General features: G+C 53.1%; 1 protein-coding gene across 11 annotated transcripts in view; it reads left to right on the forward strand.

Moving 5' to 3' along the window:
* Positions 1-15365, forward strand: part of AAK1 (AP2 associated kinase 1) — a 60419-nt gene extending 45054 nt beyond the window's left edge. For 2 of the 11 annotated variants that reach the window (XM_041424931.1, XM_041424932.1), the window contains one exon: positions 14163-15365. In XM_041424931.1, the coding sequence (XP_041280865.1) occupies positions 14163-15238 (1076 nt within the window). In that variant the 3' untranslated portion in view covers positions 15239-15365. Of the gene's footprint in view, positions 1-514; positions 604-2710; positions 2813-3729; positions 3832-4551; positions 4663-7001; positions 7352-7376; positions 7482-8591; positions 10635-14162 lie in introns of those variants that run through there. The other 9 variants (XR_005954119.1, XM_041424927.1, XM_041424933.1 and 6 more) reach the window with 9 other exon arrangements.
* The last annotated feature ends 840 nt before the right edge of the window (positions 15366-16205 follow it).

Below are 16205 nucleotides of genomic sequence, written 5' to 3' on the forward strand. Positions count from 1 at the left end.
TGCCCAGCTGTGCCAGAGCCAGATCCCTGCCCAGCTGTGCCAGTGCCAGATCCCTGCCCAGCTGTGCCAGAGCCAGATCCCTGCCCAGCTGTGCCAGTGCCAGATCCCTGCCCAGCTGTGCCAGAGCCAGATCCCTGCCCAGCTGTGCCAGTGCCAGATCCCTGCCCAGCTGTGCCAGAGCCAGATCCCTGCCCAGCTGTGCCAGTGCCAGATCCCTGCCCAGCTGTGCCAGAGCCAGATCCCTGCCCAGCTGTGCCAGTGCCAGATCCCTGCCCAGCTGTGCCAGAGCCAGATCCCTGCCCAGCTGTGCCAGTGCCAGATCCCTGCCCAGCTGTGCCAGAGCCAGATCCCTGCCCAGCTGTGCCAGTGCCAGATCCCTGCCCAGCTGTGCCAGAGCCAGATCCCTGCCCAGCTGTGCCAGTGCCAGATCCCTGCCCAGCTGTGGCAGTGGCAGGTCCCTGCCCGGCTGGTGATGTCCCTGCAGGATTTTCAGCGCCGTGTCTCTCTCTCCCAGCTGGCCCCCGGAGGAAAGGACTCTGCTGTGTGCTCTGCTGAGCTGTGAGTGCTGTCCAGGGCAGCCCTGCAGTGGGTGCCAGCCCTGCAGTGAGTACCAGCCCTGTGTGTGCCCCTCCTGCCTTGGCCACGTGCCTGCTGGGCACTGTGTCCTCACCTTGGCACACAGCTCTGCCCTCTGCTCTCTTTTAACTTGCAAGTTGTCAGGAGTCCCTGTTCTTTCTAATAGCCTGCTCTAACCCCCAAGCCCCTTTGCCTCTCTCATCTCTTGATTGATATTTTTGATATTGATACGATTGATATTACCTCGATTGGTGTTTTTCCCTAACTCTGGTGTTTCCTAAAATGCTTTCTGAGTATTTGTGGCTGAAGGGGTGTGTGGCCAGCAGTAAAAGCAGCATGGCAGCAGAATCTCTGGCAGTGGTGTTGAAAGTCAATTTGCTCAAAGTCTGAGCAAACTGGCTGACCCTGAACTCCATCAGGTGTGTGCATGTGTGGGAAGAGGGGTCTGGAGGAAAGGGCAGCACTGTCACTGGATTGCCCAGAGCTGTGCTTCTCAGCCAGTGCATGATGGGTTTGGCCTCTTTGCTCGTCCCAAGGTACAAACCCAGAGTTAATTCAGTGGCTGCACCTCCTCCTTGTGCTGGTGCAAAGCAGAGGAGAGGCTCTTGCTTTCATTCCTGGGGGAAGTGATTTGGTTTTCAGGCTCTGGAGCCACCATCAGCCTCTTGGGCATGCTCCAAGACCCATCAGCTGCAGGCTCTTGCTCTGCTCCTTCTGCAGCTGTTTTCCTTGCTCTGACAGGAAACAATCAGTAATTTCTTACTGTGAGGAACAGAGAACTTGACAAATCTTAAAGGCTGCAGTGTGTGGCTGGTTCTACCTCAGCAAGGGGCTGGGAGGGCACTTTTTAATCCCCCTCTGTCCTCTTAAGCTCAGACCCTTTCTAAAAGCTGGCCATGGTCTCCCTGGCTGCTGCCCAGCCCCAGCAGACCTGTCCTGGCTGCAGTGGGGCAGAGCAGAAAACCCAAGAGAAAATGAAACAGCAGCAGCCAGCTCGTCCTGAGCTGGGCCAGCCTCACCTCCCTGAGCTGGAAAGCAGCTGTCAGGTTTTGCACAGGCTGACTGAGGAAGAGGAGGTCTCCACAGGGAGCAGCTTCAAGTGGGAGCACAGGGATTGGTAAAACACTCACTGCCCAGCTGGAATTGATGGAGACCCACCCTGAGAGCCTTCAGGAGCTGTAGCAGGTGAAACACCTCTGTGAGGGGTCACCTCTTCTTAACCTTGTTCATCCTGGGGCTTGTTGACGTGTCTGCACAGGAATGATCTGGGTTTGTTTGTTGGGTTTGAGGCACTCATCTCCTTCCCCGTTCATCCTGACTCCTTCTTGTTTGTGTTGGACTCCTCAGCCTCACTGAAAGGGGGAAAAAGTTCCTTTAAATGGTGCACTGAGGGGTGCAGTGGCTGCTGGAGCAGGACTGGCAGGTCAGCACCAGCCCTGGAGGAGGCAGGAGAGAAGATCTTGTGGGACAAGAAACAAAATCAGGCAAAGAACCACTGAGAGCCTAAAGCTGTGCATAAAACCAGCTGTGCCCCGGGGCAGGAGGGAAAATGAACCTGTGGGGAGAGCACCGTGGTTTTTCCCAGAATCTGTGTGCTTATATCTGTATATAAGAATAGATCTGTAAAACCTCTGGCAGTGGCAGAGCTGTGGGCTGTTGTGCAGTGGCTCCCTGGGTGGGTGAGGATGTCCTCACCTCTCTTGGCTGGCTCTTCTGATGGCCCTGAGTGATGCTGGGGGACAAACTTCATGGCAGGGCCTGTTGTGATGGGGCAGGGGATGGAGGTGGGTTTAGCTTCAAGAGAGAATTTCTGCAGTGAAGCAGGTGAGGCCTTGGCACTGAGCAGCTGTGGCTGCCCCTGGATCCCTGGCATCCCAATGCCCCTGGATCCCTGGATGCCAAGGCTCTGGGAGGTGTCCCTGGCATGGCAGGGGTGGCTGAGCTCTGGCAGCTCCTGTGCAGCCTGGGGCACTCAGGGCTCTGTGCTGGAGCCATTTCCCACCCGTGCTGCAGGTGCTGCTCTGGGGCTCTCACACAGCACAGCCCTGAGCTGAGCTCCTCATTAATGGTGTCTTCTTCTTTCTTCTGCTTTTCTCTCTGTTGCCTCCTTTCCTCCTTTTCCTGCTTGCCCCAGAAAAACTGATTGAGGGCCTCAAATCTCCCGAGCCTGCTCTGCTGCTCCCCGAGCTGCTGCCTCTGGCTGACCCCTTCGGCAGCACGGCAGACACTGCCAATGGTAACTGCCCCCCGTGCCCCCCGTGCCCCCCGTGCCCCCTGTGCCCCCTGTGCCCCCTGCATGCTCCCCTGGCTCCCAGAGCAGCCCCTGGGTGGTGCTGAGGCTGAGCTGCCTTTTCCCCGTGGGGTGGGCACTGAGCAGGGGGAGTTGGTGGCTGCTCTGCTCTGCTCTGCCAGTGGCACTGCTGGGCCTTGGGTGTTCTCTTGGGAGGAGAAAGGTAATTGCTGATTGAAGAGGATGGTGAAAATACCTTTATTTGTGGTCAAGAGTTGGTGTTTGACCGTGGCCCAGGCACTGAGCTGGTTTGTGCCCGTGGCCCCAGCAGGATGAGGAGGAAGGGGAGGATGAGGAGCTGGGGAGTGCTGGGGATGAAGGTGGGCTGCAGCAGGCTCCAGGCAGGTCAGGGCTCTGGGGTGCTGCAGATTTGTGATTTACTGCCAGGTGCTCTGCACACAGTGAGTGCAGGCTGCAGGTTGTGCTGCTGTGGGGTGGGGCCTGCTGGGTGTGCCCTGTGCCTCTGACAGAAAGGAAGGACATCACTCCCTGTGATATTAAAACTCCCTCTACCTTGGCAGTTCCTGGCAGTTGTCTGAATTTTAATGATCTGTTACTCTGAATGCAAGGGGACTCCAGTGGTCACTGCTTTCCTTTTGCTGGACAAGGATCTCGTGGATATTTCCTTCCTGTTCAGCTGCAGGGCAGGTGTCCCAACCTGCTGTTCCATTCTCTGGCAGTTTCAAATTGGGGCTTGTACAAATCAAAATGAACAAAAGCTGAAACCAAGGTTCAAAACCAACCAAACCCTCGAGCTGACACTCACTACAGCGTCAGTAAAAGATTCAGACAACTCCTGCCTCAGTTTCCTTCTGCTTTTCCTTGCAAACTAACCTCTGGCTTCTCGTGTGCCCCGTGGAAAGGCAAAGCTGCCGTGGCTGTGGAGAGCCTGATCCCGGGGCTGGAGGCCCCTCTGGCCCAGCGCCTCGTGTCCCACAGCGAGTCCGTGGCCTCCACCAGGACAGGTTGGTCAGGCACTGGGGCTGGGGGCTCAGGGAGCTCTGGCTGCTCCCACGGGGGCTGCTCTGGGGCTTCTGCTCTCCTCGGGGGGGCTGGAGAAGGTTCTTGCCCTGAGGGAAATAGGCACGAGGCTGCCAGAGCTGCAGGAGCCTTTGGCCACAGCTCCCAGGGTGGGGTTTTGGGGTGTCTGTGCAGGGCCAGGAGCTGGGCTCTGATCCCTGTGGGTCCTTCCCACTCAGGAGGTTCTGTGGGTCTGTGGAAGTGCTCCCTGAGCCCACCCTCCCAGAGCTGCAGGTGCTGGTGCATTGCTCCCTGGAGTGGTTTAGAGCTCAGGAGCAGTCCCTGAATGTCCCAGGGGGGCACAAAGCAGCTCCTGGCCCTTTTGGTTGGGCCACTTCCCACAGCATGTGGACTCGAGCTCTTCTCAGAGGTGTCTGCTGGGGGTGCCCTGGCCTTGCAGCCTCTCTCTCTGCCCTTCACCTGGCTCTGTGGGGTTCTTTGCTCAGCTTCACAGGGACAGAAAGCCCTGCTGGAGGTGCTGGGGCTCTGTGCCCTCCCTGAGAGCAGTGGGATCTCCTCCATCACAGGGAAGAGCAGTTTTTGTGCTGACTTTGCCCCAAAGCTGTGCTCCCCCCCTGCCTGTGGGTGAGGGGGATGTGACAACGAGAGCTTAACACTGTTTGTGTCCTGTCCAATGCCACCCTGGGATGCTCACCTGGATCCAGACTCTCTCACTGGGGAAGACTCTCTGCTTGACTGTTCTCTGCTCTCTAACCCTGCTGCTGACCTCGTGGATGAGTTTGCTCCTGTAGCTTTCACAGCTCAGCCTCACAAAGGTAAACTGGCCCTCTGCTCTGAGCCCTGCTTTACAGACACACGTGCTCTGACCTGTTCTGGTGTGTTATTGTCCCCAAGCCACTGCTCTGTTTTCTTCCCAAGCTGCTCAAACTTGGAATGTGCACTGATGTAGTAAGGGAGGAAAAAAAACCCCAATTATTCAGCTTGAGTGTAAAGACAGAGTTTGTCCAAAGTGGAGTTGTTTTCCATGGGGTGGGATCAGGCAGGAAGGGTGGGCTCTGTGTGCAGCCCTTCCTCACTGAATGCATCCTGGGTTTGCTTTTTCCACATTTGAGACTGGTGGTTTTTGTGCATTATTAATTCCAGAAGGCAGCCTGATAATCGTCTGTCACAAGGTTTTGGAGCAAAAGGAATTTTCTGTGGTTTGTTGCAGTTAGCATCCCAGGCAGATGAGCTCTTCCAGCCCCAGAGAACGTTGTCCTTATCAGGAGAAGTTCTTGAGTCCAGCTGTGAATGGGAGCCTGAGGGGAGGGCCAGGGCTCCTGGGCTGTTTATTGCCCTGAAAGAGAGGCCCAGAGCAGCAGGGCTGATTGCTGGTGCCCCTCAGAGCTGGGGGGTGCTTTGCTCACTTGGTGAGTGTCCCTATAGCAACAGAAATGCTCTGGCCTCAGAGGAATTGCTGCAAAAACAGCCTGGAATCAATTTTTACACTTGATGGCACTTCAGAATGAGTTTGTGCTTTCCACAGAGCTTTTGGGTTAAACAGGCAGTCATTCTAATTGCTGAGGGCTGTGGTCCACCCCTGTGCCACTTCACTTTGCACTGCAGTGTGTGTGGAGCACTTACTGCTCCATCCTGGGGCACAGCAAAGCCCAGGTGTGCTGCTGTGGCTGAATGAGAAAATGAATTTACTGCATGGCTCTGCCAGGGCTGTCCTGCTGTTCCCTCTGGGATGGGAAGGTGAGACTATGGTACCAGGGGTTGGGACAAGGTGCTGAAATCTTCCAGAACTCATTGATGGCTTCTTTTCAAACCTCACTTTTAGCTCTGGGTGTGGTTATAACTAAACATCAGACTCACTCTTTATTTTTGGCTTAGTTTATCCAGTCCTGGTGCTGGTGTGATCTAAAACTCCCCTGGGACAAATGCTGCTGTCCTTGGGTGTCATCAGCCTGTGGAGCTGCAGTCTCCTGGCCCAGTGGGACCAGGAGGGCTGGAAAGGCAGCCCTGCTCTTATAGTGGGATCATGGAAAATCAGCCCTGCTGTGACCCTTTATCAGTGCTTTATCAGTGGGATCATGGAAAGGCAGCCCTGCTCTGACCCTTTATCAGTGGGATCATGGAAAGGCAGCCCTGCTCTGACCCTTTATCAGTGGGATCATGGAAAGGCAGCCCTGCTCTGACCCTTTATCAGTGGGATCTGGGCTCTGAGGCTGATCCTTCAGCCCTGCCACTGCAGCCTTTCCTTGTCCTTTGCTGGCCCTGGAATTGGTGCTGAGCCTTCAGGGTCCCTGAACCTGCATTTGCAGAACTCAGGATGTTTCTGCTTGAGTGGGTACAAGTCACTGAGGGGCTGTGTGACATTGGCCAGCCTGTCCCTGTCCTCAGGGCTGGCCACTGCTCCTGCAGCAGCCTCTGCAGCTGGGGGCAGAAATGCCATGGCAGTGGGACCCTTGTAGGAGCTCCCAGGGTGGTGGAAGAGGCACAAATAAACAACTGGGGACAGAGAGGTGACAGTGACAGTTCCTGTTCAGATGGACCTGTGTGTGTGTGACACTTGCACTGCTCTCCTACAGCATTTTGGGTTGTTTTCCCTGGGTCTGATCCCCCAGAGCAGTTCCACAAGTGCTTTTTTGCCTCACCTCTCCCCAAACCTGTTCAGTCTTGGTCAGCTTTAGGAGGAAATCTTTTATTCCCAGCAGGAGTAAGACAGGAATGTTCTGTTCATGGAAACTGTTGGGTTGATGTGTCCTTGCTGGGCTTTCAGAAACATTTCATACAGGAGCTGAGGAGCAGATTTGGGAGGGTGTTTGAGGCATCTGAAGGAACAAGTAGTGATGGCCAGGGAGTGTGAGAGACTCTGAAAATACATAATTGCCTGATGAGGTGGATAAATCATCTCATCTCTGGAGATGGTTGAGAGTGCCTCTCCCCCGTGTTGAACTGCAGCTGATGTGGTTTGAAATCAGTGGAATTATCTCCCAGAACTGCCCTAGGGGCCTCTAGAAAACCTCTCCCAGCACTCTGCAGGCAGGTAAACTCCCTGGAAATCTGACTTCATGCTGCTTTTCTGGTTTTACTGCTGCGGGTGAAAGCTCAGGGGTTTGTGTCATGTCGATGACTGGAATTTCTTCTGTGGTTTGTTTTTTTCCCCCAGCCCTTTTCCTCTCCCTGTGCATGAGAGCCAGAGAGGCAGCCTGAGCTCTCACACCATGCTCATGACCAAGAACACCTTCAGTCCTTGGGAGCTTACCCAGGCCTCTGCCACAGCTCCAGCTGTCCAGCTGAGCCTTCAGACTGGTCAGGTTTTGTTCTGGGTCTTGGTTTGGTTTGATCCCCTCCACTTCTGTATTTCATTGCCTTTCTTCTTTCCTGCCCAGACTTACCAACTTCATTTCACCTTTTAAATAAAAACTCCTGCTGCTAAGTGCTGTCTCTGAAAACATTAAGATGTTCTAACACTTCCTGGCAATTCTAACCAGCCTCTCTGCTGTCTTTGCTTCTTTACCCTTATTTCTCTTCTATGCTGCAGAAGATACTAACCTGATATCAGGCTTTGATGCTCCTGAGGGCTCTGAAAAAGTGACAGAAGATGAGTTTGACCCAATTCCAGTGTTGATATCCAAAAATTCACAAGGTAAGCCAGGATGTGGGAGTGAAAAAGGGAAAGAAAAAAGGCAAACAATGGATATATAAATTAGTTTTGGGGCAGTGGTGCTGCAGCACATGTGGCTGGTTCCAATCTGTGAAATTCTAGAAGTCTGCTCCCTGTCCCACCTCCTTGAGGAGCTCTGGGCAGGCTGAGCCTGCAGGGCAGTGAGGGGGCAGCTGCTCATTTCATTATCCTGGCCCCAGATCCCCTTGGGGAGATCTCTGCCAGCAGGAGCCAGGGCACTGCTGGGTTTACAGCAGCTCAGCTGTGGTTTTCAGCTCTCCAGGGACAGCAGCAGGCAGGGCTTCACTCCTGGCCAGGCAAGGATCAGTCCCCACTGCAAGGATTTTGTGATTGCAGCTTTGATGTACTTGGGGAGGTGTAAAGACAAATCCAGGACTTTTTTTAAGGCTTTTTTGCCTTTTTTTTTTTTTTTTTTTCTCCAGTGTGGTCACAGAATCCTTTGGCTTCCCTCACTCCCATTTTTGGTCTGAGCAGGAATGTCCTGAGCCCTGCTCTGCACTAGGCTTGGCTTTCAGAGGCTGACACTCATTAGGAGCAGTTCAGGCATTACAAAGTCCTCTGGAAGTCAGGGATTTCTCCCAAGGCTGGGCCAAGATAAGCCCCCTTGGAGGCTGGAACCAGGTGGACTTTAAGGTCCTTTCCAGCCCAATCCATTCTGTGGGTCTCTCCTTTAGTGTCCCACTCCCATGATAGCCCAGTTCTCCTGGAAGCAGCTCAAAGCACCCAAATGTTCTCCTAAAAGAGATTTCAAGATTTAAAATTCTGACCTGTCCTTTCTGTGGGCCTGTGGGAGTCCTTGAATTTGTTTCTGAGATCCCTTAGCAAGGACAGGGTTGCAAAGAATGGGTTTGTAGGGATTTGCTGTGCTGCTTTGGTTTGGGGGGAGAGGGCGAGCAGCAAGCATTCATTGCTGTGGTGATGATACAAATAACGAGAAGAGCTTGAACAAATTCTGTTTTGCTTTGACTTTTTTTTTTCTTTCTTTCTTTCTTTCTTGATCTTGAACTTCTGAAACTGTCGTGCGTGTGTGTGTCCTGCTCAATACTGAACTCCTATCTCTCACGCTTTCAGGTGGGCATTCTAGAAACAACAGTGGAAGCTCTGAGTCCAGTCTTCCCAACATAGCCAGGTCTCTGCTGCTGGTGGATCAGCTCATAGACCTGTAGCAGTGACACAGTAGCAGATGCAGTTTCTGTACCCACACCTCCGGTTTCCTTGCCAGAAGAGTTTCCTTCCTTGTGCTTCTTTGGGGCTTTTTTTGTTTCTTTTTGTTTTTCTTTTTTCTCCTTTAATTAAGAGAAAAAATCTGCCAACAGGAGACAGTCACCCGCCTCTCTCCCTGTCTTGCTGTGCCCTGGGGAAGGTTCTGGTTCAGTTCTCCAGGCAGCCTGGTCTCTCTCAGGCTGGTAGAGCCCTGGGGGTTCCCTGTGCCCTGTCCCATGGCTGTGTCCAGGGGAGCACCCTGCAGCCCCCCCTGGCCCTGCTCAGGGAGCTGGGGCTGCTCTGGGACCCTGCCCCACCTCCTGTCCCCGGGGCAGGGCGTGAGCAGCGCGGCCCCACCTTTGCTTTGTGCTTTGGGCTCTGCTTCTGCTTCTGTCCCCCCAGGGCTGGGCAGGAGCAGGGGCCAGGGGACAGTGGCAGGGACATCCCTCAGCTGCAGGACACGGGGTAGGAGAGCTGGTGGCTCTGAATTGCTTCAGAGGAGGAGGAAGCCCCGAGTTCCTCCCGGCCATACTCTGGTGATGGTGCACATGAAGAGTTTTCCAGCTGCCCCCAGATCAAGGTTTGCTGTTTGACAATCCTGCTGGGAACAAACTGCACTTCCTGGGGGAGGGAAAACAGAGAAAAGGAAAAAGAAAAAAAAACCAGATTGTTAAAGCTGCAGAAATGACCCTAAGTGAAGTGTGACAAGGTTTTGAACCAAATCCATGTGAGTATGGCTGTGACTGGTGTTTCACTGACCTTTTTTGGGGTGAAAAGGGCAGCAGCAGATGTATTTTCTGTGACTTCTTTTCTGTGTTTGACTGGAAAAAAAAGAAAATCCCCCTCAACCTACTGTAAATGGTGTATGAAACAAATTGTCCTACGGCTGTTTGTCTATTTTTAATCCTGGTTTTAGTCAAGCATCTGGTATCTGTTCTGGGTTCTCCATTTTCTCTTGTAACTGCTATAGTGCACCCCAGTTCAGTATGGAGCCATTGTTTCAGTAGACAAAGATTCCTGTGGGCCTTTCTCCACCCCAGTCTCTGTGACCACGCATGCCCTGGGTTCAGGTGGTTTGAAATCAGTGCTGCTACAACTCGATGGGTTCTCCCTTTTCCTTCCCCCACTCGCTTGGTTTGTCCGTAGCTGGATCCGCTCAGCTCGTTCTCCTTGGCTTACCACGAAGCCTGGAATTTCTATCTCGTGTTTGAAAGCCCTCTCTGAGCAGAAGGACTCTTCCTCTGTAGTGGAATTCTCCCCAGCTTCCTGCTCCCCGTGTTTGTGTTTGTAGCTGTATTAGTACCAGTGCAGTTCCCACGTGCGAAAGTGCGAGCGACTGAATGTCTGTGCTGACCTCGCTGGGAAGGGAAGAACCCCAAGTTTGTGACTCCTCCTCTCCTCTCTCCATCTCCTCCCCAGCCCGACACTTAGTTTAACAAATTCTGTACATAGAGCTCCCATCGGTTGTGTCTCTACATTACTCTTCTTTTAAAACCTACACTTACTAATAAAAGTATTGCTTACGTGTGTTGTATCATTACATGTGTATACTGCACTTTCCAGGAGAAGCTTTACATGAGAACTATGGAAATGACCTTAGTAAAATTGTGGATAGAACTTTATTATTTTTTTGTTTTATATTCCTAAAGCACAGGCGAGCTGGACTGGAAAACACGAAGATGCTATAGATAGAAAGTTATTGTATAGTCAGATACTGAGATTATATGAAAAGAGAATGGATTTTAAAAAGTAACCATCTACTGTATATTAGAAACAAAGATTTCTGTGAATTAAAGTACTTTTAAAGAATGTTTAAGATTTTAAATCTAATGGCGCTTGTTCAAGGGTTCTGGAAAAAAAATGACAAATGCACTGGGTTGTTAATAATGCTATTAAATAAGCAGATGTGAATGTTTATTTTATTGCTTTTTCAAGTAGCTGTTCATGGGTGTGGGTGGAAATCTGATCTTTTAGAGCGTTCTTAGACCTCCTTCATCAGAAAATGCTCACCCTGTGCTTGCAGAGCGAATGGAACTGAGAGATGAGTGGAGTTTGGGGATTCATTTTAACCTCTCCAGAAACTGTGAGTGTCCCACGGCTCTGGTTGGTGCTGCTGCTGCTCAGAACTGAGGAGCTTGTGTGAGAACTTCCCCCTGTGTCCCTTAGGACACGTTTGGTGTCCCCTGGGGGGCTGAGAATCAGTGCTGGAGCTTGGCTGGAGCCCGGGGAGGTTCCTGTGCCCTCTGAAGGAGCTGTTCAGTGCCACCCCAGCAGGGCTGGGTGCTCTGCCCATGGCAGTGCCCTCGTGGCTGGAGCTGCCAGTGACTGTTCAGGATCTCCTGGCAGGGTCAAACACAACCACAGCACGTGGAGCCATTTCCCTTCACCTCAGGGTCGTGCTTTGGGTGCAGGAACAAGCTCTGGGGTTTGGGTGGCAGAGGTTCAAAGGAATGGTTGGAATTTTGGTGTTGTTCTTGCTTACTCTGAGGGGCTCAGGCTGGGAAGGGCCCCTGCCCTTGGAAACCTCCTGTTCATCTTTAACCAGAGGAGTTCAGTCACTTCTGACACCATCCACTGTGTTGGGATCTGTCCCAAAACAGAAGGTGCAGCTCCCTGGCTTTGGACTGTCCAAGTCTTCTCAGGATCCCTTGGGACCTCCTTGGCCAGGGCTTCAGGTGCTGTGCAAGCTGCTGGGACAGTGGGTGGGAGAATCCTGGCTCTGTGGCAGATCTGCATCCTCCTCCAGCCCACCCATCTCAGGCCGGGGCAGCTTGAGCCAGTCTGTGTGGAGCAAAATCATTCCTAGAGGGAGCTTCTTGTTAAGGAGCAATAGTGGTGGTTTTTGGCCTAAAAGCTGTGCAAAAACCACCTTGTTTGAAAATTCCCTCACTGTGCTGGCCCTGGGGAGCCAGGAGGGGCTGCTGGCTGGGCTTGCTCTGGGGACATCCCTGCTCTGGGGACATCCCTGCTCTGGGGACATCTCCCAGAACGAGGATTCTCCTGGTGTGCAGGGGTCAGGCTGTTCATGAGCTGCTGGGGTGTGGGTTGGTGTGCTGAGCTCCTGCCAGGTGCAGGTGGCTGTGCAGGTGTGGCAGAACTGCAGCATTCAATTGCTCATCCTCTGGAACTGAAGGCTCTGGATCTGCCTCCAGGTCTGCCACTGCGAGTGGCTCTGAGCAAACACTCGATCCTGCAAATTGTGCAGGTGTCCCTGACCTTTGTGGCTGTGCTGTTCCTCCTTGCTGGAAGTGCTGGGTGGGGGTAGTTCTGGACTGTTGTTTCATGGGATTGCTTCTAGACACTGGAACAGTTTGCTTCTAGGAATTGGAGTACAAGGAAAACCTGCACAGTGCAAGAATGAAGGAGTGATAAGCCTTTGACCCCTGTAAAATTCCAGACTAGTAACTGTGCACACTGGTAACTGTGCTGATCTTTAGCTGCCTGTTCCTGGATGTTGAGTCCTGCCTGGCTTTGGCTTGATGAAATCAGGAGAGTTTCCTGGTGGAAGGGGAGCTTTTGACTCCAGGAGTTTCTCTGTCTCCCCTCACCTTTTTTTTGGGCTCTGCTCCAGAAGTGAGATCCTCACCACTGTGGTGACTGCTCTGCCTCTTGTTAATAGGGAGGAAATCTTTTCTAGTCTTCCTCTTTGTTATTTCAGTACTCTGCCACTCCAGGGCACTGTTTTCCTTGGAAGCTGGGGAAGCTGCAGGTGCCAGGGCTGTCACCTGGGCTAAAGCTCTTTCAGGTTGCTGTCTGAATACCTGCAGAGTGTGTTCCTGGGGTATTGAGTGATCTGAGGGTTTTTTTAAGGTTCTCCCTCTTGAAAAAGAGCCTGAGTATAGTTTGAAATCTTCTTCAGTGTGTATGTCTGACCCTGGAATCAAATATTACCCACACTGGTGTTGTGCAGCAGAAAACTGCTGCTGAGCATTTGGTGCCCTTCTCACATGAGTGGGCAGAGACAACACCAGAAAAAGGAGTTTTTCCCAGAATAGGGCAATTCTGCTTCTTGTGCAGGGTCCCCACATTCAGAGCTGCGTGCTGCTGAGCAGATGGCTCCAGATGCTGTCCTCCCTCTTACCCTGTCCCAGATGCCATGGCTTGGTGGGCACAGGAGGTTCCACCCCGCTGTGCTCTTGTGCAGAGTGGGCCCTTGCTGTGCCTGACCCTGCTCTCGTGCTGAATGCCTTTTCCCCTGGATCAGGGTGGATCCAGAGGTGTTTCTGTGGTGTGGCAGCTGGTCCTGCTCTGGCTCAGCCTGTCAGTGACCCCTGGCCAGGGTGGGACCACCAGCCCCCCGGAGCTCTGCTGCTCCTGGCATCCCAGAGTGGCCCCTGAGGGAAAACCAGCACGGGCTGCAGGAGAGAGAGGGGATTTTGGTGGAGTGACTGGTCCAATGTGCTCATACCTGCGCTGGCTTTATTTAGCAGTGTGATGTACCCAGTTCCCAATAAATGCTGGTTCTGATGCCTCATGAATGGCTGCTGTGTCTTTACTTGTGAGCAGTGATGGAGAAGGGGATGTTTTGTGTCTCTGGTGCCCCAGGGCTGTGATGGCAAACATGAACAGTTAACCTGGGCAGAGTTTTCCCTGGGTGAGGTCCTGGCACTGCAGGGTGTGCTGGTTGGTGCCTTGCTGAGCCTGGGTACCAACCAGCCTCCTCACCCTCCTCGTTCTTCCTGCAATTCCTGCTGTTTTAGTTTTCATGTGATTTTCTCCTATCCTCTTGCTAACGAGTCCAATGACACTTCTAAGCTGCCAGTAGTTCTGTGAAGGTAAGAGATCTTCTGTTTTGTCTGTGTGAGTCCTAAGGCAAACCCGGCCTCCTGGTGGCTCTTGGAGTGTTTAAAAACCATTTGTCTGGCAGTGCTTTAAAAAAGAATAGCTGCTACTAAAATAGCTGCTACTTAGGATTCACTAAAAGCTGTAAGCTGACCTTCAGTCTTTGAAATGGGCCTGTTATTTTAGCAGGTTTTGGGGCATCCCCACGTGTTCCACAAGCAACTCCACCTATCTGTGGGCTGGCCCACAGGAAGAGAGGCCAGGCCAAGCAGTAGATGTGCTTGGGGAGCAGCTGGAAGGACAGAACTTGTCTGTCTGCTGGAGCTTCCCTCGGGCAGCAGCGTTGGGAAGGGAAACACTCTGTGCTGGTGGCTGCTGTCAGGGGTGGGTGGGAGAGAGACCTGGTGGGATGGTGCTGAGGGTGCTGTGTGTGTCAGACATCTCCCATCCTCTCAGCAGTGGTACCCGTGGTGTCCCCGGGCCGTGTTGCCAACACCTTCTCCCTGGCATTGTTTTTTTCATTGGTTTGCCCTCCCTCTCCTGCCCATTTTCCATGCATGGTGGTGGTTTCCATCTGAGCAGCGTGACGTTCCTGTGCAGTGTACGTTGCTGTGATTGCTGAGCTGCTTCAGTAACGCCCTTCTCTTGTGTTTGTAGGTCTGCACAGGGATCCGGGCCGCTTCCCAGCCACAGCTCTCGAGCTCTGTAAGGGAGATCCTGGCAGTGATGGACTCACCTTGTACAAGGGTCAGCCCGAGATGCTGGAGGTGAAAGTGCAGCACAACTCAGAGTCAGAGTACCTGGCCAGAGATGGTCCTTCAAGCAACAGCTCCTTCTACAGCAGCGAAGGAGAGGGGACAGACCACGAGGGAGATATTCTGGATTGCAGCGGCTCCAGGCCTTTACTGATGGATTCAGAAGAGGAGGAGGACACGTGCAAGTTGTGCCCAGGGTTCCTGCAGCCTGTGCCCGGGCACGAGGCCTCCAAGGAGGATCCCCAGTCCCAGGCCAGAGCAGGGGAGCCGCTGTTCCCGGCCTTCCAGTCGCACAGCGGGGAGGTTTTTAACGAACCCGACGTGTTTGCCACGGCGCCTTTCCGAAGCTCCAGGAAGGTCCCCGACGAAGTGGATGTCTTTACCAAAGCTCCTTTTATCTGTAAGGGCAGCGCAGCTCTACGGCACCCAGAGGAAGCAGATGTGTTTCTGAGAGCCCCTTTCACTAAGAAGAGAAGCGTGGAAGAGCTGACTTCCCACAAGGAGCCGTTCACGCCGCCCGTGTTCCTGAGCCAAGGGGGCGACGGCCGAGCTCAGCCGATCTTCCTGGATGCAGCAGCACACGGCTCCGTGGCCTCGCCGAGAGCTCCACATCCTCCTGCTGCCTTTGCTCAGCCAGGCAACCTCCACCCCTGCTCCGTCAGAGCCGTGGAGGCCCAGCAGAGCAGCCCCGCTAAGGCGGCGCTGCCGGAGCAGGGCGACGCGCTGGGCTCCGTGGCCAACAAGCCCTTCCGTCCGCAGTCCCTGTCCAAGTATTCCCGGCACTACAGCCCCGAGGATGGGCCTGGGCTGGAGGCCAAGCCCATAGCTGCTTACAAGGTGGTGTCTCAGACCAACAGGCAGGCCGTAGCGGGCTCTGTCTCGCTTGTCCCGCTGTCTGCCAGGACTATGGAGCTGCCCGGCGCGGATCCCTTCGCCTCGGCGCCCTTCCCTTCCAAAGCAGCAAAGCAGAAGCCTTAATGTTCCAGGAGCTGGGGGCTGTGCTGCCTGCAGGACCACCCCGTGAGGACCTCAGACCTCTTAGTTGAACTGAATGACATAGCAATATATGCATATATATATATAAAGTAATTATTATTTTTGGTCAGAACTCTATTTGCAGTGATATATAGTTGAACCATTTAAGTTATGTTTGTCTGAATGCCTGCCTCTCAGGATCCTCGTATCCTTTCCAGTTGCTTCTCACCTTCCTCCTCTCACTGTCTTCCCTCCATTTATTTCCTTTTTTTTTAGATGCTTTTCTCAAACCAGCAGTATTCCATATTTTCTGGTCCTGGCTGGAGAAATGCACTACAAGATGAATTAAAAGGTTTATTAATTACAGAGCGAGTCAAGCAGGACTTGCTAATGCTCTGGAAAGGACACGATTTCACAGCTTAAAGGGTTATTGTGACTTTTGCTCTCAGTGATGTTCCTGCTGCCCAGCGGCAGTGGCAGCCACAGCTCTGGGTGTGCAGGTGGGTGCTGTGCCCGCAGAGCCAGAGCCGTGCTGGGATGTCTGGTGCCAGTCTGGGTGGTGCTGGCAAAGCAGAGCCAGGGCAGCAGCACAGCTTTGCTCCCCCGGGATGGGAACACGAGGCAGTGCTGCTGCCCCAGGGCTGGAGGCAGGGAAGGAGTTGTGAAGCAATCAGGCTGTTACTGTTGCTGGAAAATCAAACGGTCGTGCAAACAATCGGGAAAAGCTTTCACTTTTACACATGTATTTCCTGTCTGGTCTATGCCAAAGTGTAGCACCTGGAAATCTGCTTATGGTGAAGGAGAAATGTGTATTTACAGTATTAAAAGCAGACCTTACGGGGTCATTTGTGATGTGAGCAGCTCCATAACTGTCCTGATGTACCTCATGTGGTGTGACTCAGCAGAGGCCACAGCCCCCTTAGACTGGTTTATACTGGCACAGAGCTCAGCTCAAAGTCAATTCAGCCTA

Source organism: Onychostruthus taczanowskii, unplaced genomic scaffold, assembly GCF_017590055.1.
Source record: "Onychostruthus taczanowskii isolate IOZ18803 unplaced genomic scaffold, ASM1759005v1 scaffold84, whole genome shotgun sequence".
Taxonomy (NCBI): Eukaryota; Metazoa; Chordata; class Aves; order Passeriformes; family Passeridae; genus Onychostruthus; species Onychostruthus taczanowskii.